General features: G+C 42.9%; 1 protein-coding gene and 1 long non-coding RNA gene across 5 annotated transcripts in view; one reads left to right on the top strand and one right to left on the bottom strand.

Moving 5' to 3' along the window:
- MON2 (MON2 homolog, regulator of endosome-to-Golgi trafficking) overlaps positions 1 to 8,745 on the top strand; it is a 146,925-nt gene extending 138,180 nt beyond the window's left edge. The window contains exons 35-36 of one of the 4 annotated variants that reach the window (XR_010321818.1): positions 1,881 to 4,247; positions 5,005 to 8,745. Coding sequence is in view for 3 of the 4 variants with exons in the window: in XM_023558375.2 (XP_023414143.1) it covers positions 1,881 to 1,900 (20 nt within the window). In the remaining variant the exon portion in view is untranslated. Of the gene's footprint in view, positions 1 to 1,880 lie in introns of all 4 variants that reach the window. The other 3 variants (XM_023558375.2, XM_023558371.2, XM_064283934.1) reach the window with 3 other exon arrangements.
- A 1,163-nt stretch (positions 8,746 to 9,908) lies between these two features.
- LOC135231195 (uncharacterized) lies at positions 9,909 to 25,061 on the bottom strand. Its single transcript, XR_010321821.1, has 2 exons — positions 19,427 to 25,061; positions 9,909 to 18,764 (listed from the first exon to the last, which is right to left on the bottom strand). It is a non-coding gene; the product is annotated as an uncharacterized LOC135231195 (long non-coding RNA).
- Between the last annotated feature and the right edge of the window lie 1,462 nt (positions 25,062 to 26,523).

Below are 26,523 nucleotides of genomic sequence, written 5' to 3'. Positions count from 1 at the left end.
TGGGAATGCAGAACACTGAGCAATCACTTTTGAGTAGGGGAATCAGCCAAGAAGCATGAGGAATAGGGTATTTTCAATATGATGAGAATGGAAGGATGGGCATTTCTGGATATAAGAACAGTGAAAGTCATGGGGACATGAAAAGGCCTAGGCTTTCAAGGAAGAGCAAGTAATCAAATGTAGATGTGATACAGGCTGGCTGGAAATGTGGGAATGAGCTAGATCATGGATGACCTGCAATGGTCAGGAATTTTGACTATCCTTTAGGAGCTACTAACTGAAAGTTTGATGGTTTGAACCCATCCAGGGGCACCTCAGAAGAAAGGCCTGGCAATCTGCTTCCAAAAGGTCACAGCGATGAAAACCCTATGGAGTGCAGTTCTAGTTTGCACACATAGGGTCACCATAAGTCAGAATTTACTTGATGGCAACTGGTAGTGATTTAGACGTAAGAAAACACTTATGACTTTGGCAGAGGGAGGTTACATGAGGGGAAAAGAAAATGGTATACACAAAACTGGAGGTGGGGTGGTGGAAGAAGAAGAGTTCTTATTATGGGGAGATGAGAATACTGGTAGGTAGAGGAAAATGAGAGAGAATATGGAGATGGGAGATGGAATATATACTGTTGTTGTGTGCCATTGAGTTGATTCCTACTCATAGAGGCCTTATAAGACAGAGTAGAATTGTCCGATAGGGTTTCGTAGGCTGTAATCTTTACAGGAACAGATCAGGTTTTTTTCTCCGGCAGAGCCACTGGGTAGGTTCAAATCACTGACCTTTCGGTTACCAGCCCAGCTCTTAATCATTGCACCTCCAGGGCTCCTTGAATATGTACTAGAGAAGGAATAATTGACAGGACAATATCCTGTGTTATCATAGCATCTATTTATAGTTACATTTTTATGATGAAAATCTGCATATTCAAAGTACCCTAGAGGTGTGTTTGCTGATCAAGCTATATTAACTGTCTTAGTCATATAGAGCTGCTATAACAGAAATACCACAAATGGATGGCTTTAACAGTTTATTCTCTCATAGTCTAGTAAGGTAGAAGTCCGCATTCAGGGTGCCACCTCCAAGAGAAGATCTTGTAGATTGAGTCCTGCCGCATTAACATAACTGATGCTAATCCCACCTCATTAACACCATAGAGGTAAGATTTATAACACAGGAAAATCACATCAGAGGACAAAATGGTGGACAATCACAAAATACTGGGAATCATGGACTAGCCAAGTTGACACATTTTGGGGGGACACAATTCAATCCATGGCAGTAACCATCTGAACACACATTTGAAAGTGTTAGGACAGGAGTCAACAAACTTTTTCTGTAAAGGACCAGACAGTAAATATTTTAGGCTTTGCAGGCCACGTGTGGTCTCCGTCTCATGCTGCAGTTGCTTCTACTTCTTTTTTTTTTTTAAACAACGCTTTACAAATGTAAAAACCGTTCTTAGCTCATGGGCTGCACAAAAAACAGGCCATGTGCCAGATTTGGCCCGTGGGCCAGAGTTTGCTGAACTGTTTCCCTATTGATGGAACATTTCTTCTCTCTCTCTTTTAACAAGTGAAGAAAAGAAATAGGTCTTTCTTGCACAACAAAAAACTGAAATAATTTAATACTTTGGGCTGTATGTGACCTTTGACCTACTTTTGTCCATCATCATGGATTTGTGGCTGTAACTGTCAACGATTTGGGGCTATAGAATATAGCATAGTTTCAGCAACAGTCCATAAGCCTTCCTTTCTTTTTTCTTTCTCCATTTGTAGTGGTTTAAAAACATGCCTACAAATTCTTTGACATTTTTTTCATTGAAAAAAAAGTCTATGTTCCCTTCTCTTGAACCTAAATAGCTTTTGTGACTGCCTCAACAGATACAACGTGGCAGAGATGACTCTGTGTGGCTTCTGAGACAGCGTCATAGAAGGTAAGGCAGCTCCCACTTTGTTTTCTTTCTCTCTCAGGGCACGTGCTTTTGGAACCCTGAGCTTTCATTTAAGAATAGCTACCCTGGAACAGCCATATGTAAGCTACCATGGGGGAGATCACCTCCAGATAGAAGTGTCTGAGGAAGCTCAGCTCTTTCCACTTGTAGCTATTTAAGTATTCCCGACCAGGTGCCATACATGTGAATGAGCAAACCTGTAGATAATTCCAGCACAATCCACCATCTGGCTGCAAGCTCATGAGAGACCCTGAGCAAGAACCATCTAGCTGAGCCTAGTCAAACACAGAACCATGAGAAATAATAATAAAATGGTTGTTGTTGCCTTGAGCCATTAAATTTTAGGGTGATTTGTTACATAGCAATAGATAACCATAATTTATATGGCAATGGCTTTGGAATCGAGCTGCAGGCATAAATCAGAAGAGCCTTGAAGAGATTAGTAGCACAATCCTGACAACCCTTCAGACTGTCAGTAAGCATTCAGAGGAGAGTGAGGAAAAAGTTACTGAAAGCTGGAGGAAAAGCTCTTGTTATCAAAACAGTTTCCTGTGGTAATGTGGAAAATATGAAATACACCTAATGAGCTGATGAGTTTTCCAGGCTAGACATCAGAAGTTTCAAGTGGTTTCTTCTACCTGTGTATCACAAAGTATAGATAGTGATGAGCTATAGAAGAGATTACTCAGTTTTCAAATGAAATTCAGAGGAAATATAAAGCAGTTAGGACTTCCTGGGTTAGAAAATAAAATCTTTTCTGATTATCATTCTCTCCCAGCAGAATATTCACAAGATAAAGAAGGGCCTCAGGATAAAGATCAAATTTATGGCTCTGTCAGGAGAATTTTTCAGGGTAAAGATGAAGTTAAGGACTTGACTGTAAACCCTTTACTAAGACCTCAGAAGGATTTAAGGTGGTATCTTCTGTATTCCTTCAAAGAGACAAAAGACAAAGCTTAGGGATCCTCTCTATTAAGTAACAGGTATTCTGAGACTCTTAAGGGCCTTGATCCACAGCAAACTTAAAGGCGTTGATTCATAGCAGCCTTACAGGTAGCCCAAGGTAAACAAGAGTAATGGATGTGGCTTTTGTCTAATGTAGTAAACCACAACGCGATTCATAGCAAACTCATTAAGCTTTTAAGAAAATTATGTAAGTAGAAATACCAGCAGTTTGAACACAAGGAACAAAGATTGCTTCAAAGTGAAAAGAGGCCTTTTGGACTCCTGAACTCCTACAGCAGGAAGCAGGCTTATCAAATCATTCAATTTCAGACATGGTCTATATTTTATGGAATTGTTGTTGTTGTTGTGTGCTGTCGAGCTGATTCTGACTCATAACAACCCATAGGACAGAGTAGAACTGCCCTGTAGGGTTTCCAAGGAGCGACTGGTGTATTTGAACTGCCGACCATTTGGTTAGCAGCTGTAGCACTTATCCACTGCACCACTAGAGCTCCTTTTATGGAATAAAAAAAAAATAGGAATGATAATTCAGAGGGTGGAACTAAGAGTCCAGAGAGTGGAGCCAATAGGTAAAGAGAATTATCCCAGGCAGTAAAATTAACCCTAATTGAAGAATTGGCAACATGGGCCAAGTTGGATTTTCTTCTTCCCCTTTTTTTTTTTTTTAATCAACTGCTATGTGTCTCTCATTTTCTCCTTTTTTAATTGGGCGCGTCTATAGCAGTTATCCTATACCTTTCCCATCATGTGTGTTGAGAGGGGTTTGGGGGATGGTACAGATAATTTGTCTCTAGTTCACAGGTTTTCAGACCTAGAAGAATGGTCCTTGAGGAGCATTTCTCAGGACCACACTGAGGGATATTTATCCACTTCTGGACCTGACTTAGTTGACAAGATATTGGCCCCTGAGCCTGAGACTTATGTCCTGATGTATGAGAATTTTGGCGCAGGTGATTGAATTTTGTGTGTGGCAAGAATGTAAATAATTTATGGCCTGAGGGCAGACTGTGGGTTTAAAAATGTGTTCATAAACATATGTGTTGATACCCCTCCCAACAAGAAGTAGTATCTGTGTCCCTTCCCCTTGAACCTATGTGGACCTTGTGATTGAGTTCAGCAGAAGTGACCCTATGTGACCTCTGAGGCTGGGTAATAAAAAGTGATACAGCTTCCATCTGATTCTTTCTCAAGACATGTGCCTTTGGAGCCCTAAGTTGCTATATAAGAAGACCACCTACCCCAAAGCTACCACACTGGAGAGACCACATAGAAAGACCACAGAGAGATAGAAGAGGCCCAGATGTTTGAGTCTTCCCAGCCCAGGCATCAGGTATAGGAGTAAACGAGCCTTCAGATAATTCTAATACCAGCCACCATCTGATGACAATCAGGTGAATGACTATGAGTGAGAACCATCTAGTTGAGCCTAGTCAATCTTCAGACCCGTGAGAGATAATAGTGGTGGTTGTTGTTTTAAACCACTAGGTTTTGGGGGTGATTTGGAAGCCCTGGTGGAGTAGTGGTTAAGTGCTACCACTGCTAACCAAGAGGTCAGCAGTTCGAATCTGCCAGGTGCTCCTTGGAAACTCTATGGGGCAGTTCTACTCTGTCCTGTAGGGTTGCTGTGAGTTGGAATTGACTCGAGAGCAGTGGGTTTGGTTTTGTTTTTGTCCAGTGCCCTTTAATTTTTTTGTTGTTGTTGTTACTGTCTAGTACACCAGGCTGAGTCGGAATCAACTCGACGGTAACGGGTTTGGTTTTTCATTAGTACACCAGGGCTCCCCAGGCTTCTCCACATGCTCTAGGGGTTTTTCTGCCTTTCTGCTATCATCCACAGTCTGAACTTGCCTACCTTATTTTTCCAAAATCTTACAGAGTGACTGGACAGCTAATACAAATAATGCTAAAGTGTATTAATGTAAAAACTGGATGATTTCAGTAGCAACCTATAGTGTTTATCCAGTGGAATAAGCAGACATTTTCAAGCATTTTGTGGGTCACCTGAACCTATTTTGGGTAAGAATTTTTAAGAATACTCCAGTCATGATATACATGTTCTTTTCTAATGCTGAGTTGTCATCTTTCAGGGATACAATGCAGAGAAGACTGCTGAAATCTGTCCTGGCTCCTCTTCATCTTATGGGCCATCTGTGAAGCTTTAAAGTCTAGGTCAAATGTGTCTGTTATCTCACTTTCTCCAGCTTTGTACAAATTTCTAATTTAATTAAAATGAATGTCAATAGCACCATTGAAGGGGAAGTCTTAAAAGGAAGAGGATTTTTAAAGGGGACCAGAAAAAAGGAAGTCAGTGTTACCAGAATTGTTTTGCCTTGGAAATTAAGTGTGATTGTGTAATTCTATGAGTTAATGAAAATAAGTGCTTAAATGCATATTCTTTTATTTCATCAGTATTACTGGTATCCTTATGTGTACCTGACCGAACTGACTACTATGTGGTAAGATAAATTAGAGAGACCCCTTATTCTGAAGGACTAGTTCCAACAACAGCTTAGTGCTATGCAAACAGTGTGGGGCCTGGGAAAGTGTTCTGATTTGCCATAGCTTAGGAAGGCTTTGTATGATATTAGACCTCATGTCTCTTATTGCAATGCACGTTATACTCTTAGATTTAAGAATTTTAATTTCTTAATTTTAAGAAAACAGAATTCTAGTCATAATAATATCTTTCCAAAAGTTGTGTTTTTTTTTTTAATTGTGCTTTAGGTGGTCTACAGAGCAAATTAGTTTCTCATGAAGAAATTAATACACATATTGTTTTGTGACATTTGTTGCCAGCCCTGCAACATGTCAACACTCTCCCCTTCTCGACCTTGGGTTCCCATTTCCATTTGTCTAGCTTTTCTGTCCCCTCCTGCCTTCTCATCCTTACCCCTAGGCTACTGCGCTCATTTAGGCTTATATACATAGCTGGGCTATGGGTATTATTGTTTGTTTTATGGGCCTGTCTAATCTTTGACTGAAGGGTGAATCTCAAGAGTGACTTCAGTACTGAGATAAAAAGGGTGTCTGGGGGCCATATTCTCAGGGTTTCTCCAGCCTCTGTCAAACCAGTAACTTTGGACTTTTTTTGTGAGTTAGAATTTTGTTCTATATTTTTCTCCAGCTCAGTCCAGGATCCTCTATTGTGACCCCTGTCAGAGCAGCCAGTGGTGGTAGCCAGGCACCATCTAGTTGTGCTGGACTCAGTCTGGTGGAGGCTGCGGTAGTTGTGTCCCATTAGGCCTTTGGACTAATCTTTCCCATGTGTCTTTGGTTTTCTTCATTCACCCTTGCTCCAGATGGGGTGGGACCAGCACAGTATCTTAGATGGCTGCTCACAAGCTTTTAAGACCCCAGACACTACTCATCAAAGTAGGATGTAGAACATTTTCTTTATAAGCTATGTTATGCCACTTGAGCTAGATGTCTCCCAAGACCATGGTCCCCAGCCCTCAGCCCAGTAGTTAGATCCCTCAGGGAATTTGGATATGTCTATGATGTTCTATGACTTTGCCTTGGTCAAGTTGTGCTGGCTTCCCCAGTATCATGCACTGTCTTACCCTCACCAAAATTATCACTTATCTATTGTCTAGTTAGCATTTTTATGTCCTCTCTCCTCCCCACCCCCCCGTAAGCATCAAAGATTGTTTCTTTTTGTGTGTAAACATTTTCATGAGTTTTTATAATAGTGGTCTCATACAGTATTTGTCCTTTTGTGACTGACTTGTTTCATTGAGCATAATGCCCTCCAGATTCACCCATGTTGTAAGATGTTTCACGGGTTCATCATTGTTCCTTATCATTTTGTAGTGTTCCATTGGGTGGACGTACCATAGTTTGTTTATCCATTCGTCTGTTGATGGGCACTTAGGTAGTTTCCATCTTTTTCCTGTTGGGAATAATGCTGCAGTGAATATGGCTGTGCATATGTCTATTCATGTGATGGCTCTTATTTCTCTAGGATATATTCCTAGGAGTGGGTTGGCCTGATCGTATGGTATTTCTATTTCTAGCTTTTTAAGGAAGCGCCATATTGTTTTCCAAAATGGTTGTACCATTTTGCATTCCCACCAGCAGTGTATAAGAGTTCCAGACTCCCCATAGCCCTTCCAACATTTGTTATTTTCTGTTGTTTTTGATTCGTGCCAGTAATGTCGGGGTGAGATAATATCTCATTGTAGTTTTAATTTGCATTTCTTTAATGGCTAGTGATCGAGAGCATTTCCTCATGTGTCTGTTAGGTGCCTGAATGTCTTTTTTTGGTGAAGTGTCTGTCATATCCTTTGCTCACTTTTTAATTGGATTATTTGTCTTTTTGTTGTAGAGGTGTTGGATTTTCCTATAGATTTTAGAGAGCAAGTTTGTTTCTACTTAGCATTTTTAGTTGTTTGGTTTGATCAAATGTTAAATTTGAGTTCAAAGATACATCTTCTTTGAGGATACCATCTAAACAGGCCAAGTAAGTAGCGGAACATCATAGTTTCCAAGTTTTGCTGAACAACGCTGTCTAGTCTTTCATGGCAAACAGTATGTATAGCTTTTTCAGTGTTCTGCTGCTCTTTCTTACACAAATGTGCTCTAATTTTTGTCTTTACTTTCTTGTTTGCCTAGTTTCTTCATTTCTTTCTAAGTAATGGATAGCTATCTTGGGGAGAATTGATGTGGCACCAGAAACAAGGGGATAGATTCACAAGTGATATTCTGCTGACTTGTTATGAGACTCCAAGTAAGTCACTAATCAGGAAATTGATGGAGTTAATTCTGGTTAGTGAGATAGATGATTGAAGAGGCATGGACATAACCTGGTGACTTTCAGGGCTTGGCAAAAGAACTCATACATATTTCCATTGCCACCACTTAGCTTATTGGCATTAGATGGTTCAGGGGTGAGTTACTCTTTTCAAGAGAGAGCAAGGGCTTTAGAGTCAGTCAGGTAGCCAGGGAATTATTTCCTATCTCTGCTATTTAATAGTTTGTGACCTCAGGTGAATTTTTTAATCCTGTCGATTCTCAATTTCCTTGTTCGTAATAACATAAGAGGTGGTTCTGAAGATCACAGATAATATACTTAAGGTGCCCAGGAAAGTTCTGGCACAAAGAAGGTGTTCAAGAAATGGTAGCTATTTGCAGTAGACTAAAAGGTGTCTTTTAAATGCTTAAAACGCTCATATAATCTTAATCTCTTTTTCACACACATCACACAGAACTACCATTTTAAGCTCCTGAAATTGCATATCCATTCTACCATTTTAAGAGTGGGCTTTTATACTCAAGGGAATGGCCCTGGTAGCCAGTTTACAGGAATATTCAGGGAATGACTCAGCAAAAGATAAAAAGCAGAAATGTATTATTTTCTTAAAAAAGATCATTCTTCGTTAATTTCAACTCTTTGCCTTCATGCCTAATTATGATACCTACCAACATGGTCAAAGACAATAGCCAATCCAAGTCTTTCTGCTTTTGATTGAAATCCAGCCATTATGGGACTTCAGCACCCCTGCTTGCGTGCTAACAATTGCAATAGAAATTGTATTACATTGCTTGGGTTAACAAATAAAGGCCAGGGGTCATTTTGCATGTCAGCCTTCCATTTATACACAAAGTATATAACTGACCCAAAAAAATGGTTGCAGTCCACTAGGACTGTGGATCTGTATGTTGCCCCGTCATTAGAGGGCCAGACCCTCTTTTTCCTGTCCTGACTGCCTTCTAGGACAAGCATGCGAGACCGTTGAAATCTGTGCAGCACTGTTCAGAAAAGGGTGGCACCAAGTGACATGCTGATAGTATGGTGTAGCCCCTGTAAGAGGGGCCCTGTCTTTGCTGTAGTGTATATAGTGCTGCTATTACGACAAGTGCCTTTTTAGTCAAAAGCAATACATCTGCCCTTGTTTAAATGACAGATGGTTAGGATTGTTACTTCTGCTTCCAGCAAACCCATAAGAGGAAAAACAAATAACTGACATTCAGCATTCTTCTTGGTTTTCAAGAATACTGGGTAAAAATTGAAACTGTGTAGTTTCAGCAAGGTTTTTTGGGGTTGGCAGAATAATAATTCAGCAAAGACATCCACATTCAAATCCCCAGAACCTGTAGATATGTTGGAAACCATGGCAAAGGAGAATTAAGGTGGCAGATGGAATTAAGGTTGCTAATAAAAAGCCTTTAAAATGGGGAGATTACCCTGAATTATCTGGGTGGGCCCCGTGTAAACAGAAGGGTCTTGAAGAGTGAAAAGGAAGGCAGAAGAGTCAGAGTCAGAGAGGGAGGTGGGAGGATAGAAGCAAGATCAGTGATGCAATGTGAGAAGGACTCCACTTGCTAGTGTTGGTTTTGAAGATAAAGGAAGGGGGTCATGAGCCAAAGAAAGTAGGTGGCCTCTAGGAGTAGAAAAAGGCAAGAAGATAGATTCTTCCCCAAAGTCTCCAGAAGGAATACTGCCCTGCCTATACCTTGATCTTAGCCCCGTGAGACACATGTTAGACATCTGACCTAGAGAAGTATAAGGTAATAAATTTGTCTTGTTTTAAGCCACTAAGTTTATGGTAGTTTTTTACAGCAGCAATAGAAAGCCGATATAGTATTTTACAATGAACAACTATTTCTTTATTTTACAATGAACAACTATTTATTTATCTAAAATCGGTGAACTCAAATTTCACCTCTTCTCCCTTTCCAGGAAACCCTGGTGGCGTAGTGCTTAAGAGTTTGGCTGTTAACCAAAAGGTTGGCAGTTTGAATCCACCAGGTGCTCCTTGGAAACCCTATGGGACAGTTCTACACTGTCCTACAAGGTTGCTAGGAGCCGGAATCTATTCCACCGTGATTTTTTTTTTTTTTTTTTTGGTTCTCTCTTTCCCAAGCAGAGGTGAAATGGCAAAGCAAATGCAAAAAAAGGAAAATGACAGCAAAGGGCATGCCTGGCTGCTTGGCTGGCTGGCTGCAGTAAACAGAGGTCTGTATTCTACTCAGATTTTACTATTTAACATAATCCCTGCCTTTTTTTTTTTTTTTAACCACTGCCTTAGATCTGGAAAGTTCTTTCTCCCATTAACTAGGTCTTCATGTTGACTCAACTTTTCTTTTTATTTCCTTTTTGTGTGTTGCAATGCCCTTCTTCCTCATTTTTCTCTCCTTCCATTTCTCTAGTTGTCTTTTCCCCAGCTCTTGCTCCTCCACTCTGATAGAAAGTAGCAGTGGTCCAAGCTAGCAAGAAGATAATAAGCATTCCTACCAACTCCCTGCCTTGTACATTACCCTTACAGGGTCCCTGGGGAAGACTTTTGAATGAAAGCTAATGAAGAACAAAAGGAGTGGATTAGAAAAGAGGCGCCAGGAAAACAGTTAAGTATAGAGACAGTTGTGAAGAGGGTGACAGACACTAGATGCCTCCCCCGCTTGTCACTGCTTTCCTTGGAGAAGTTATTCCAGTGCCTACACTAGAACTGAGTTTAAATGTTATTCCTATGTTCTCGGTAGGACAGCTTAAGCATTTCCTTCCTCTAAATAGTTAACTGCATTCTTAGAGCTCTTGGCAGAGTCTAGAACACAAAGTACCCCAAGTGTACCTAGCCCCATCACCATCTGTGATCTGTACACAATTGAGTATACTCTTTAAGACAATCAAACATTTATTGAGCCTCCACAGTGTTTCTGGCAGTGCACCAGCTGTAGGTAACAACCTGGGCAGCGAGCAGCAGGGGCCAGTGGAGCCTGCTTTCTGGTGGAGAATGAGCTTCCTGGTCTCATTATAAGCAGTTGGCATTTCCTTGGCAACCACATATAATTTATTTACTGGAGGTATTGTCTTACAGACATGAGTTCATCTAATTTAGAGAAGAAAAACAAAATCAAAATTTTTCCCCCTGAAGGTTAGCCAGTGACTTGGTGTGCCTTTAAAGGGTGAAATAGCTTCTCTCTCTGGAGTCAGGTAGATGTTTTCTGGATGTGAGGAAAGAACGCTCCACCTCAGTTCAGTTTTCTCCCTTGCTTTTGATGTGATCTCCCAAGTCTGTCATACTGTGGTGGCTTGTGTGTTGCTCTGAGGCTGGAAGCTATGCTGCCAGTATTTCACATTTCAGCAGAGTCACCGATGGTGGACAGGTTTCAGCAGAGCTTCCAGACAAAGTCAGATTAGGAAGAAAGGTCTGGCAATTTACTTCCAAAAATTAGCCAATGAAAACCCTATAGATTACAAAAGAATATTGTCCAATTCTGTTGTTGTTGTGTGCTGTTGAGTCAATTTCTACTTATAGCGATCCTATAGGACACAGTAGAACTGCCCCATAGGGTTTCCTAGGCTGTAATCTTTACAGGAGCAGATAGCCAGGTCTTATTTCCCATGGAGCTGCTGGTGGCTTCGAACTGCAGACCTTTTGGTTATCAGCCAAGCACTTAACCATGGTGCCATCAGTGTTGGAAAATGAGCCTCCTAGGTTGGAAGGCATTCAAAATACACAATGGTTGCAACAACTGACTCAAACATACCAAAGATCAGGAAGATGGCACAGGATTGGGCAATGTTTCATTCTGTTGTACATGAGATTACCATAAGTCTGAGCCAACTCAATGGCCGCTAACAACACCAAAATGCCTTGATATCACTTCAACCTGTATTGTCATTTTACAAGTTTTATCAGATAACTTTACATTGGGCATAACCAAATCTTTTATGAGGAAGGTACGACTACTTTAACAGCCTATGTTGCCCTAGGCATACTCCCTGTCAGGGCTACATCTCCATTCATTAGGGATAGAGGAGGCGGTTTAAAATGTCTAATTCTAATCATCTAGACTGAACAAATCTGTCTTGGAAGAAGTACAGCCAGAATGCTCCTTAGAAGCAAGGATGATGAGACTACTCTCACAGTCCCTGGAGAAGGCCATCATGCTTGGTAAAGTAGAGGGCCAGTGAAAAAGAGGAAGACCCTCAATGTCAGTGGGATGCATTGACACAGTGGCTGCAACAATGGGCTCAAGCATAACAACTATTATGAGGATGGGGCAGGATCAGGCAGTGTTTTGTTCTGTGGTACATAGGGTCTCTACAAGTTGGAACAAACTCCACGACACCTAACAACAACAACAAAAGATTATTACAGCCTTCTAACTGCCTCCTTGTCTTCTTTTGTCTTTCTCTTCTCCAATGTTGCCCAAGAACTTTTGTTAGAGGAATATTTCTAAAACAGCACTGACCGCTACCCCTTCCCCTCCCACTCCTTTTCTGGCACCCTACACTTTTCACTTTGTCAGCAGTCATCACACGAGACTGCCGTTGCCCAGCATCCGCACCTCCCACTGAACTCTGAGCCCCATGATGGCTCACTCAGAGTTTCCTAGGCTGTTATCTTTACAGGAGCAGATCGCAGGTCTTTTCTCTCATGGAGCCGTTAGTGGATTTGAACTGCTGATCTTTCGGTTAGCTGCCAAGAGCTTAGCTAGTGTGCTATCAGGGCTAGAAAATGAGCCCCCTAGGTTGGAAGGTATTCAAAATACACAATGGTTGCAAAAATTGACTAAAACTGTCTTGTGTACGTTTGTATTTATAACACAGCCAGCCCAGTGCTTAAGTGGGAGTGTTGAGTGAATAAAAGCCACTTTGCTACCTAAGAACTTACAATGATTTCCATTGTTTATCAGATCAGACCCAGACTCTTCATTTCTGCTTTCAACTCCTTTGATTTTTCTTATAGATAGGATTTCAGATCTCCTCTTAGCTCTCTTCCTGGTTCTTACATCTTCTGCTGTGGGTGTTTCCTCTACCTGCCCATCTGTGCTAACTTTTCTCCAAAGATAGCTCTCATCAGTTTCTTCCTGCAGTGGTTAAGAGGTACAGCGAACTACTTTGCTAACTATAATGTCAGCAGTTTGAATCTACCAGCCACTCTTTGGAAACCCTATGGAGCAGTTCTACTCTGTCCTATAGGATTGCTATGAGTTGCAATCAACTCAACGGGAACTTTTTTTTTTATCGTATACACATGACACTCTCTCATTGAGAGATGGAGTCTATTCCTCTGTTCCCTTCAATCTGGGCTTGCATCTGACTATCTTCAATAGAATACGGCAGATGTGCTAATTCTGGGTCTAAACTTTAAGAGGACTGGAAGTTTCCATTTCCTATCTCTTGGAGCGCTGAGCTGTCATTGAACAAGTCCAGGCAACTCTTTTGGAGAGAGAAGGCCTGTGTAGGAGGCTAAGACACCAGATAATGTGAGTGAAGAAACTATCTTGGGCACCCAGCCGAGGTGAGCCTTGAGATTATTATACTCCCTGCTGGTATCTCACTGAGACTACATGAAAGACCCCAAGCAGGATCACTCACCTGAGCCCAATCAACCCACAGAACCACGAGAGATAACAATATCTATTTTAAACCAGTAAGTTTTGGGGTGATTCCTTATACACACTTTGTTGTGTTCTGTTGAGTCAATTCCAACTCATAGCGACCCTACTGGACAGAGTAGAACTGCTGGATAGGGTTTCCTAGGCTGAAATCTCTACGGGACAGGAGCCTTGGTAGTGCAAGTGGTTAAGTGCTCAGCTGCTGATGGGAAGGTTGGTGGTTCTAACCCATCAGTCAGTCTGCAGTAGAAAGATGTGGCAGTCTCCTGCCATAAAGAATCGCAGCCTTGGAAACCTTATGGGACAGTTCTACTCTGTCCGTTAGGGTCATTATGAGTCAGAATGGACTCGATGTCTTTACAGGAGCAGATTGCCAGTCTCTTCTCCCACGGAGTGGCTGGTGCATTGGAATCCCCAACCTTCTGATTAGCAACTGAGCTCTTAACCATTGTACCACCAGTGCTCATTTTATACAGCACTAGATATCCTGACTACCATCCTTCAAAGTTCCAAACCTAGCTTTTCTGTAAAGCCTTGCCTTGCTAGTCTAATTAATGTTGATCCCTTTAACTCCCATAAAACTTATTGATACATATTTTGTTATCCAACTATACATATTATGCTTTTCCTGTATGCTAATCTCAACTCCATGAATGAACTAATGATCTTTGAAGGTACTAAGCAGTGGAAATACACGTTTTCCAATCTCTTCAACAAGACCTACTACTGAACAAACAATAAATGAACTGTTGAATTAAAAGCATGTTTTGTCATTTTACTTCTCTGCCAGCTATTTTAGCTTTGATTCTTCTTCACAGCATCTTTTAGAACACACTTTGAACTCATGGATATAAAAAGCATGTGTGGCAGCAGATAGCCCTTAGGAGCCTTCCTCCTGAAGACAATATGTTATAGTGCTGTGGTTCTCCAAGTGTAGTCCCAGGTCGTCAACATCAGCATCACCTGGGACGCTATATGAGAGCCATTCTTGTAATGAAAAGAGTCCTGGTTTAACTATCAAGAAATCTAGGTTTTTTTAGTCCTGACTCTTCACTAGTTACATGTCCCTGAGAAAGTTACTTAGCGTACTGAGCCTCTCTTTCTTCTGTAGTATGAAAATTCCAGCTCTGCCCACCTCCCAGGCATGGGAGAGTCATGTGAGATAATGCTTATGATCTCATTCTTAAAAATTGCACAAGTATAGTGATGAAAGTCACAATTAGTGCCTGGGTGACTCTTCACTCACATGATAGAATGGGGTTGAACACAAAGTAGGATGCTTTCATTTTAAATTCCTTCTTACCCTAGCCTCAGTATAACTCTGATTTGCAGGCCTTTGATTTCACGGGTTCGTGAGCAGTGGCTTCTGTAATAGTCACAAGTCAAAGGCCAGATTATCTGTGTAGATTTCTCTTCCCCAGCAATGGCTGGCTTCAGAGTCATATTTAAAACCTGAGTAATTTCACAGTGACACAGCTGCAAACCCTTCCACCCCCATCCACTATTAAAATTAATACGTTCAATGGCCTCATAATAAAGGCGAAAAGTGAAGCAGGAGATTATAAGCAGGCAAACCAAGTTTTAATTTAATCTAAAAAGCATTTGTTTAAAATCAAATTATGCTCATTTGTGTTAGCCATCTAGTGCTGCTGTGACAGAAATACAAGAAGTGGATGGTTTTAACAAAGAGTTTATTCTCTCACAGCCCAGTAGGTTAGAAATCCAAATACAGGTCGTGGGCTCCAGGGGAAGGCTTTCTCTCTCTGTCGTCTCTGGAGGAAGGTCCTTGTCATTAGTCTTTCCTTGGTCTGGGAGCATCTCAGCACAGGAACCTCAGGTCCAGAGGACGTGCTGTGCTCCCATCACTGCTTTCTTGGTGGTATGAGGTCCCCATGTCTCTCAGCTGGCTTCCCTCTTTTATATCTCAAAAGAGATTGGCTTAAGACACTATTTAATCTTATAGGCCTCAACAACATAACTGCCACTAATCCATCTTATTACATCATAGTGTTAGGATTTACAACACATAGGGAAATCATATCTGTAGATAAAATGGTAGGCAATCATACAATCATACAAGGGAATCACGATCTAGCCAAATTGACAGATATTTGGGGGGAAGGGGATGCAATTCAATCCATGACATCATTTGAGATATCAACTAGTGCAGATCAATTCACTTTATGGGGGTAGTGTCCCCCCTAATTATAAATCTGGCAGAATAAAGGGGAATTAAAGAGGAACCAGACTGTATATGTGTTAAGCTGGATAGAGCAATGAAGGTGTTATGGAATCGCAGGCAGTTTTGCATGGCTGAGTAGAGGATGCCTATGTGGAAGAGAGAAAAGTCTCCTTTGGAGAATTCAGGTTAATGTTGCTGAGTTGTAGTTTACCAAGCCTCAGGATAGTAAGTCCCACCTGAAGGGAAAGAATGAGCCTGGGACCCAAATAGAAACGAGCCCTGATGTCGAGGGTGAGCTCTGATATATGAGACTGCTTTCCCACTTGCTGATACCTGTTCACTTCCTAGAACATGAGCATGTGATTTAGAACAGACCCCACCCCTGGACCAGGGGCAGGAAGACCCAGGCTTTCTTAGTACTTCATCTCCTAACTCTTGACTTGGATTAGTGGTGTGAGGTGGGACAGGTCATTGTCTCTTTGTGGGTCTCAGTTTTCTCATTTTGTAAATGGAGAGGGCTGAACTGTCAGGCTTTTCCACTTCTAAGATAAAGAGGATGAGTCTGGAGGTGGAAAAAAAGGGTTACGATTGAAGGAAGGAGGATGCTTCCTTTAACAGTGGAGGCAGTAGGGCCTGTGCTTTATATGAAGTGTGCAGCTGAGTGGCCACTGATGTCCAGCACGTCTAACGTGGTGTGCTCTTTATGTAGTTATGTGTACACGGAATGCACTCTGTGTGCAGTTGTGTATACACGATATGTACTCTATGTGTACACTGTATGTACTCCGTATGTGGTTGTATGTAAATAGTATGTACTTGGTATGTAGCTGTATGTACGCTATAATACTCTGTGTAGTTGTATGCACATGGTATGCACTTGGTATATACTTGTGTGTACACTATATGTACTCTGCGTCTAGTTGCATGTACACTATATTAGCAAGTAGTTGTGTGCACACTATATATGCTCTTACGTAGTGTGTACACTGTATGTACTCTGCGTGTAGCTGCATGTACACTGTAGGTACTTAGCATGTAGTGTGCACACCATATATGCTCTTATGTAGGTGTGTTTTCAATGTATATATTCAATATGTAGTTGTATGTACACTGTATGTACTCTGTGTGTATACTGTGAGTAGTTTGCAAGTCAATGATTCCCTCACATCACAGTAAATTGATAAGTAACAGCACAGTGAATACTAGAGAAGTAAGGACTATAGCGCAAGAAAAACTAACACAAAAGGTGTATTAGTTATCTACTGCTGTACAACAAATTACCCCCGAACTTACTGACTTAAAATATTTATTATCTTGAAGTTTCTGAGGGACCAGAATCCTGGCGTGTCTGGCCCAGGGTCTCTCACAGTGCTGCAGTCATCTCATTCACATTGTTGTCTGCAGGATTCAGCTTCTCGTGGACTATTGGACTGAGGCTTCGGCTCCTCCTCGGCTGTTAGCTCTAGGCCTCCCTCGGTTCCTTGTCACGTGGGCCTGTCCATAGAGCATCTCACAACACGGCAGCTTGTTTTCTCAGAGCAAGGAAGCAGGAGGGCAAAAGAGAGTGGCAGCAAGACGGAAGCCAAAGTCTTTTGTAACCTAATCACTAAAGTGGCATCCTATCACTTTTGCTGTGTTCTATTCCTTAGAAGGTCCAGCCCACACTTCAGGGAGAGGAATTTACACGAGGGAATGAATACCAGGGGGCCCGATCATTAGGAAACAGGTCAGAAGCTGCCAGCCAGAAGAGGCTTTTAGTCCCTGGGACTCATTTTCATCTGGAGGATCCCTCATGCACTTGAGGTCACAAGGGAAAAAAGTTGCATGGCAAGGAGATGCTGAATCTCCTCCCTTATGTGTGGGCTATGCCTGAGGGATCTATCTTCTCAAATCATTTATTTATTCTTTCATTAAATAGCATTTATTAAACAAGCATCTACTGTGCCAGGTGTGCTAGGGGCTGGGGATACTAAGAGGACTATAGGTTTGTCTGTCATTATGGGCTGGGGGAGGGTGGTGGTGGTGCCAAAGTTGACACACATGTAAATAAGACACACCCCAAATTATCTTTACAAAACCTGCCTCCTGAATGAGACAGTCCTAGTTTTTCAGTCTCATCATTCCACACGTGGGTCAGATGCCATTATCATGAACTTCAATGAATTTTTGAAGCATTGGTGGTTCAGTGGTATAATTCTTGCCTCCCATGGGGGAAAGGGAAATTATGGAACAATATCGTTAATACTACATGCAAGCAAAATTTTACTGAAGATCATTCAAAAGCGCTGCAACAGTATATCAACAGGGACCTGCCAGGAATTCAGGCCAGTTTCAGAAGAGGACATGGAACCAGGGATATCATTGCTGATGTCAGATGGATCCTGGCTGAAAGCAGAGAATACCAGAAAGATGTTTACCTGTGTTTAACTGACTATGCTAAGGCATTTGACTGTGTAGATCATAACAAATTATGGATAACATTGCAAAGAATGGGAATTCCAGAACACTTAATTGTGTTCATGAGGAATCTGTACATGGACCAAGAGGCAGTCGTTCGAACAGAACAAGGGCATAGTGCATGGTTTAAAATCTGGAAAGGTGTGCGTCTGGGTTGTATCCTTTCACCATACCTATTCAATCTGTATGCTGAGCAAATAATCCGAGAAGCTGGACTATATGAAGAAGAATGAGGCATCAAGATTGGAGGAAGACTCATTAACAATCTGTGTTATGCAGATGACACAAACTTGCTTCCTGAAAGTGAAGAGGACTTGAAGCACTTACTGAAGATCAAAGACCACAGCCTTCAATATGGATTACACCTCAATATGAAGAAAACAAAAGTTCTCACAGCTGGACCAATAAGCAATATTATGATAAAGGGAGAAAAGATTGAAGTTGTCAAGGATTTCAATCCACAATCAACGCCCATTGAAGCAGCACTCAAGAAATCAAAAGACACATTGCATAGGGGAAATTGGCTGCAAAAGACCTCTTTAAAAAGCAAGATGTCACCTTAAGGACTAAGGTGTGCCTGACCCAAGCCATGGTGTTTTCAAGCGCCTCATATGCATGCGAAAGCTGGACAATGAATAAGGAAGACTGAAGAAGAATTGACACCTTTGAATCGTGGTTTTGGAGAAGAATATTGAATATACCATGGACTATCAAAAGAAGGAACAAATCTGTCATGGAAGATGTACAACCAGAATACTCCTTAGAAGCAAGGATGGCAGGACTATGTCTCACATACCTTGGACATGTTATCAGAAGAGATCAGTCCCTGGAGAAGGTCATCATGCTTGGTAAAGTAGAGGGTCACTGAAAAGAGGAAGACCCTCAATGAGATGAAGTGGAAGCTACAACCACGGGCTCAGGCATAGCAACAATTGTGAGGATGGCATGGGACTGGGCAGTGTTTGTTTCTGTTGTACATAGGGTTGCTATGCGTTGGAATTGACCCAACAGTACCTAACAACATCTTACAACAACATGGGGGAGACAGGTTTGATTCTTGGCCAATGTACCTCATGCACAGGCCACTACCCATCTGTCAGTGGAGGCTTGCATGTTGCTATGATGCTGAACATGCTTTAATGGAGCTTCCAGACTAAGATAGACTAGGAAGAAAGGCCTGGTGATCTACTTCTGGGTAATCAGCCGAGGATAACCCTATTGATCACAACGGACAGATCTGCAACCGATCATGGAGATGGTGCAGGACTGGGCAGCATTTCATTCCATTACGTGTGGGGTCACTGTGAGTTGGAACCAACTCTATGGCAGCTAACAATGACAACAAACTTTAACACATTTTTCTTAGAAAGTGTTTGTATTAAATATCACTCAATTAGCCAATCAAATACCTTATACACAAGTATTTATGTTCACGGTAGAGCAGAAAGTACAAATAAGTAAAAAGAAAATTAAAATCATCCATAATCCCACGCATAATTAAAAAAAAAAAAAAACAAACAACAAACCTGTTGCCATCAAGTTGATTCTGACTCATAGTGACCCTATAGGACAGAGCAGAACTGCCCCATAGGGTTTCCAAGGAGCAGCTGATGGATTCGAACTGCTGAATTTTTTGATTAGCAGCCAAGCTTTTAGCCTCCAGAGATAATAATAGATAACAGCTATCATCATTTTGATGTATTTTCTTCCCTGTTTTTTCAATGCCTTGGATTTTTTATTTTTCTTCTTTTATAACTGCTTTATGTTCTTCGTAGCTGTCTTAGGCTGGGTACACTAGAAGAGCAAAACCAGTGAAGCATGTATACATGCTTTATCTCAAGGAAATGGCTCATGCTCCAGTCTCAGATCCATGGGTCAGGTATCAGGCTGGAGGCTTCTCCTGATTCACGTGGTTGTAGGGGCTGATGAACCGAAAACTGGCAGGTCAGGCAGAAGGCTGCTGGCTCACAGGGTTGCAGGTACTGGTGAATCCCAAGATCTGCAGGTTAGGTCGCAGGCTGTTGGCTCATGTCCCAAGAACTGGAGGTCAGAGGATGAAAAAATCGGATGCAGGATCCAGAGCAATCAACCTTTGCCAAAACAGCCATATGTATTGGATGTACGCCACACCCCCAAGGAAACTTCCCTTTCAACTGATTGGGTGCTCACATCAGGTCACAAAATGTGGGATGACTACATCAGATCACAAAATGGAGGATGACCACATCATTACATAACTGCCAAATTACATCATTATATAACTGCCAAACCACTGTAAATCATGGCCCAGTCAAGTTGACACACAACCTTAAACCATCACAGTAGCATATTGTGAACATGCTAAGTCACTCATTTTCTGGAACTTCCACATCTTTTGGTGAGATAAATATAATATAAACCGTAATGGTATTTACACTGGGAGTGAACTTGGTTATCAAGGATGGGTGTAGAAACAATTACTAATGTAACTTTAACTCTCGTTGATCTTTCCATTTCATTCATTCTCTCTAACAACCCAGTAGGCTCCTTCCTCCCTCTTTTTCTCCGCCGGTCTTTCTTTTCCTCCTCTCTTTTGTGCCTGTTTTTCACCCTTGTCTTCAGTGGCCTTCCACCCCTTCATCCTTCATGACCCAGGACAGTGGTCAATACATATGTATAACCTTCCCTGACCCTTTCAGACTCTTGCATGTGCTCTCCTGAATCTCCACAGCACTCCCTTCGTACCTTTATTATTGTACTATCTCACGTGAGCATCACATAGTTCATCGCCTCTTCCTTTATCAGACAAGAAGGTTCTTATTCATTCCGCACTCCCCAAGATGTATGGGAGGGTTTCAGTAAAGTCTGCAAAATTAATAAATAAAAATTCAACCCCTGGTAGGAGGCACCCAGAACTGCTATCACAGGCACAGCTTTGACCCATTGGCAAGGCCCTGGGCTAGATAGGCTTCTGACCTTCATATACAGGCACTGTGATTCTTCAAGGAGGCATCTCCAAAGGGTAAAATCCAAATTACGCAGAGAAGCACTGAATAATAGAGCCAAAAAAGGAAGGAGGTACTCCTAGTAAGATAGGAAATGGACCAGTACACGAGAATTACCCATTGCTGTTCAGTCAATTCTGACTCACAGTGACTGCCCCATACAGTTTCCAAGGCTGTGATCTTTATGGAAGCAGACTGCCACATTGTTCTTTCACGGAGCGGCTGGTGGGTTCAAACTGCCGAACTTTTGGTTAGCAGCCAAGTGCTTAACCATTGCGCCACCAGGGCCCATATATGAGGAAAGCAGTCTTGGAAATACTATTCATGGTGGCACAGAATCCATACCTAATGGAATTTGTATATTTTTTTTTTTTAGTTAAGATTAGCACCATTATATCTTTATAGCGAGAACTAGAGCTGCTACAAAGACACGGCCTATGCTGCTGACTAAAGTAAGACAAAAGAAGTGTGTGTGTTTTTTTCTTTTCTTTAACTGAGGGCAGCAGTGAATTCTGCCATCATAATCCTGATACTCAACAATGAGCTGTTCAGAGGGAGGAGGAGGAGATTTGGAGGCTAAAGAAGGGAGGAAGAGAAGCAACGTTGAGTGGCCTGGAAGGGAGCCGCCTGGTCGGCAAATGAATGCAAAGGAACTGAGCTGATTTTTGTTGTGATGACAGATGAGTTTCCTATGGGGCCGAGTGCAGCCCAGCGGGGAAAGACAGAGGGGCAGAACCGTACCATTGTGCTGGATCCAGGGAATGCTGCTGGTTGGCTGCCAGCTTGTCTATCCTTAGAGACAAACACCACTACTGCTCATGTTGGAGAGCCGGGGAGATGGCGCTCAGCATAATATGACACATGTCGTATTAGTGGAGTAGGATTATTTTAAGCTAAAAAACAATTATACTAGGATTTCAGAGTTTAGTCCTCTTCTATGGTTTTTGGCTTGCCCTTCGATCATTATGGCTAAAATCAGATGAGCTTAAGGAAACATTATTTTCCATTATTTCCTTTAAAAGAAAATTAGAGGAGACACCTGACTACTAATGTTTCTTTGTGAGGGAGATTTCTGGCACCATGTAAATATTTAAGTTTCGCCAAGAGGTGAGATGCAGCTTAAACGTATACCTGTATGCTCATCAGCCATTAATTACAGGGGATTGGGTAGCTCCGATCATCTCCTTTTTTCTCCTCTCCTTTATGATTTGTGTTCTAACCATGGCTAGCATGATTTTTTGTCCCTCTCTCCTTGACCAAAACCTCTTCATGCTTCATGTCCCAGGACACTGGTCAACACATGTGGAAAACCTTTCCTAACCCTTAACCAGTTGCCCTTGAGCTGCTTCCAGCTCATGGAGACTGTCTTAGTCATCTAAAGCTGCCATAACAGAAACACAAGTGGATGGCTTTAACAAAGAGAAATTGATTTTCTCACAATCTAGTAGGCTACAAGTCCAAATTCAGGGCATTGGCTCCAGGGAAAGTCCTTCTCTCTCTGTGGGCTCTGGAGGAAGGTCCTTATCCTCAATCTTCCCCTGGTCACGAAGCTTCTCAGGCACTGGGACCCTGTGTCCATAGGATGCACTCTGCTCCTGGTGCTGCTTTCTTGATGGTATGAGGTCTCCAACTCTCTGCTGGCTTCCTTTTCCTTTTTATCTCTTGAGAGATAAAAGGTGGTGCAGGCCACACCCCAGGGAAACTCCCTTTACCTTGGATCAAGGGTCTGACCTGGGTGAGGGTGGGGTTACAATCCCACCCAAATCCTTTTAACAAATAAATAAAATTACAATCACAAAATGGAGGACAACCACAGAATACTGGGAATCAGGACCTAACCGAGTTGATACACACATTTTTAGGGGACATAATTCAATCCATGACAGAGATCCATGTGTGTCAGAGTAGAAATGCACTCTACAGGTTTTTGAAGGCTGATTTTGGGGAAGTAGATCGCCAGGCCTTTTTTTCCGAGGCACCTCTGGGTAGACTTGAACTTCCATCTTTTCAGTTAGCAGCCAAGGACGTTAACCATTTGCACCACATAGAAACTCCTCCCTGACCCTTACAGACTCTTCAATGCTCTCTCTGAATTTCCACAGCACTCGAGTCATACCTCTAGTATTGTCCTTTTCTCCTGTGAGTGTCACATTTAGGGAGTTAAACACTGGACCTCTGTGGTGTGTGCACATGCTCTGGCTTGTGGCTGGCCCAAACAAGTCCCCATTCCTGGCCTCCAAATCCATTTTGGTTGTTCTGGGAGGTATCCCCTACATTCCACTTCACTTTGCTTTTGTACCGGGACTAAACCGGCCACCTTTGTTTCTACTCAAACTGCATTTGCTGAGACTAGTCAGCGATGACAGGCAGCCCTCAACCCCTACTGAGCCAATTCCACCCAGCAGGATGGCACTTGCCCACCTTGATAGGTGGCAGGACAATTACTGATCGCCTTTTAGACCTGCTTCAAAGCTTCCTGTAACCTGGCAGTGAATGAAATGCATAACCTTCCGACTCAATGACATTTAAGGCAACCACTCATCGGTTCAGGCAGCAAAATAAATTGGTACTCAGCTGCTCCCAGTCTATTTTTCTGGTTAGAGCTATAAATAAAAGAAATGATTGTGCCACTGCACGTGTGACACCAACCTGCCCCCTTCCCCAAGCAATCATGTTCTCTTGCTCTCTCTCTGGCTTTGTTCTGGTCCCCCAGAGGAACAGTGTTAAGGATTATATTTGGAGGCTACCTAGTGCTATATGTCGACATTTCAGTTCCACACACACAAATATAGTAAATGAATGGGTGTACATTTAAATTAGGTACCCACCTCTACTCTATTTTATAATTCTTTCATACGAAAATATTTGCCACTAAATATTATAATGCCCCCAATATTCTTATTTAGTCTCTATTATTCATGGGACTAAGTTGCATCATTCAATGGTGACATTTAAGTGACAGTTACTACAGTAACACAGAGTAATGACCTTGTGAAGTGTGGTGTATTGGTGTGCTTATCCAATAATTTATGTGTTCCATAAATACTAATGAGGATGTCTGAAGAGAGCTCAAAAGGTAAGACATTTTTCCCCACAGAAATGACTGTGAAATACATTTTCAGAAGCATGATCTAATACTTACTTGCCTCCTGGTTCCCCCAAATTCTTTTCCTTCAAAGTCTTAAGTGTTGCATTTTTCCCCAAAACTCAAACATTAAAAATAAAAATAAGAAAACACCCTTCCTGTTGTCTTTCCCACCTCCAAGGCACTGAGGTCTTTGGTCTGTACAAACACGAAGGAAAACAAAATAGGAATCAGTGGAACCAAGGGATCTTCACCCTCTTTCAAACTAAAATTGCTTTTTGCCAGCACATTCTGTCAAACTCCCCGACTTTTTTAAGCAGTAAATTATTCTTTCAGTTTCTGCAAAAAGCTAAACCTTTGGCAGCCCCAAACCGACTCTACACAGAGGCTGTTGTCAAGCTGATTTCCCCGTCTCGGTCAAGAGGCTGCTCCCGGCTCCGCTCTAAATTAATAAGGCCAATCAGAAATGCACAAAGCCTGGGATAACCAATCATTCTTCGGGAGGCTTTTGCCATCTCCTGCGCAGTCAGATAAATCACGTTAAAGCTATTATGCCAATGACCATAAATTAGAGGGCCTGGCGGTCCGGTCCCTCCCGAGGACATTACCTCAGACTAAGATTATTCCAGTGGCCCGGCGCACGCCTCCCCCAGAGGGCCGGCGCGCTGGGGCCCCACGCAATTCTTGGGGCGAGGGAGGGCAAGGCGAGTAGGCCAGGCCCGAGGGGGGTTGTTCGTACCAAATACCCGAGCTGGACCGGCCCCGCCTCCCCCGCGAATTCGCTTGTCGGCTGCACCCAGCTGTTAACACCGCGCAGCACCGAGCAGCACCGAGATTGCCTTGGTCCCCCAGGTGCGGGGACTCCAGCCGCGCTGCTGGACCGACCATTTACAGCCGAGGTTAGCCCAGTGATTGCTGGGATGGAAAACTCATTTCTCAGCCTGGCTTTTATTTACAGTCTTATTAAAGGGCCTTTCACTCACGTTGGAATGGCAGCGAGGGGCTGCGGCGTGCGCTTGGCCCTTCTCCAGGCAGCGAAATGGGCGGTCGGTGAGCCCGGGGCCCTCCCGCGCCGTCGCAGCTGCTCGGAGACCAGAGGGGGTCGCGCGGGCCGGAGAGAAAGGCGCGGAGCCACCTTGGCGCCCGGCGCCGTGGCGGGGAAGGAGCCTTATCGTTTCATCACATTGAAAAAGTTCAATTGCTTTACAGCTTTCTTTCAGTGTCAGCTGGTTCAGCCCTTCAGCTGGTTTACCGCTCTGCTCCACCCTCCCCCCCTTTTTGTCAGGCCACACTCTTTGTAAATGTTGAATATGAGAAAACTGGATGGCGCAAAAGTTAAGGGATGTACTACTAAAGGAAAGGTTGGTGGTTGGAACCCACCCAGAGGCCCCTCCAAGGCAGGCCTGGTGATCTGCTTGCAAAAGGTCGCAGCCTTGGAAACCACATGGAGCAGCAACAAAAACAACAAAAAGGGATGTTCTTTAACCTCCATCTAAAGCCCTAGATGAAGATCAGATACCCCCGCAGACCTACCTTGGAAAGCGAACTTCCATCTAAAACCCTAACTAAAGATTCAGTCTCCCAGACCCCTTTGATTTGGTGAATCAGTTAGTTGGGAAGCCCTGCGCGCCCGCCTAGCCTCGCCGGCTTGGTGCAGCTCCCGGGATCCGGCGGGGACTAGCGCAGCAGTAACTACTACACCTGGGAGGAAAAGTTCCCGGCTGTTCTTTCCGTTGGCACCGCCTCAAACCGGAGCAGACCCGCGTGTGTGCGTGTGAGCTTGCATGTCCCGAAAGTCCTCCAGCAGCCTCAGCACACCTGGGGCTCCTAAATGTGCATATTCTATGGCCTAAAGCCATAAAACCCGGGTCAGCTGTTTGGAGGCAGTGACACCTGTGTTCTTGATGGCTGACTTAGCCTGAGAATTCAATAAAACGAAGACTGGGCTGTCTCCTCTCTGACCCCTGAGCAGAGTCTTGTAACCCCAAGGCGATTTGTTTTACTAAAAACAAAGGGAGGGGGGAGGGGGATTTGAGGGGCTTCTAGGGGTCTTCCCTCTGTTTTGGAAAGCGACCTTTGTTTCTTGTTCCCTACCCTACTTCCTCCCATAGTTTCCTTAGTCTCTGGAGGAGAAGATACATCTTCATATTTTTTCCTGCATATGGGTCCTCTTGGTTTAACATGCTCTCTATCCCGTTCTCTATCACGCACCCATCTGGTGACATCTCTCTACCCCCTTTCCTTCCCTTTCTTCCTGGAAAAGCGATTCCTCTACTGCCCTCCTACTCTCCTGAAGACGGAGGTCCCCAGGCCGTGGAAATTTCCACCACCTAAAATCCTGTTCCCTTTGTTTGACATGCCTGGTAGATTTACATTAAAATCCTGGTTTCCCTCTCCTTAACTGCTGCCCAACACTAGAGGAAATTGGCAGAAACCAGTTTAGGTGCCATGTTGACATCAGGATAACCTTTTAGCTCATTAAATATCTCATACACAGTAACCCCCACCTCTGGGTTGGGTTTAACTGCCATTTTCTGAACATGCGATGCATGAA

The sequence above is a fragment of the Loxodonta africana genome, chromosome 4, assembly GCF_030014295.1.
Source record: "Loxodonta africana isolate mLoxAfr1 chromosome 4, mLoxAfr1.hap2, whole genome shotgun sequence".
Taxonomy (NCBI): Eukaryota; Metazoa; Chordata; class Mammalia; order Proboscidea; family Elephantidae; genus Loxodonta; species Loxodonta africana.
Note: the sequence above shows the minus strand (reverse complement) of the source record. Positions and strands in the feature narration are given on the sequence as shown.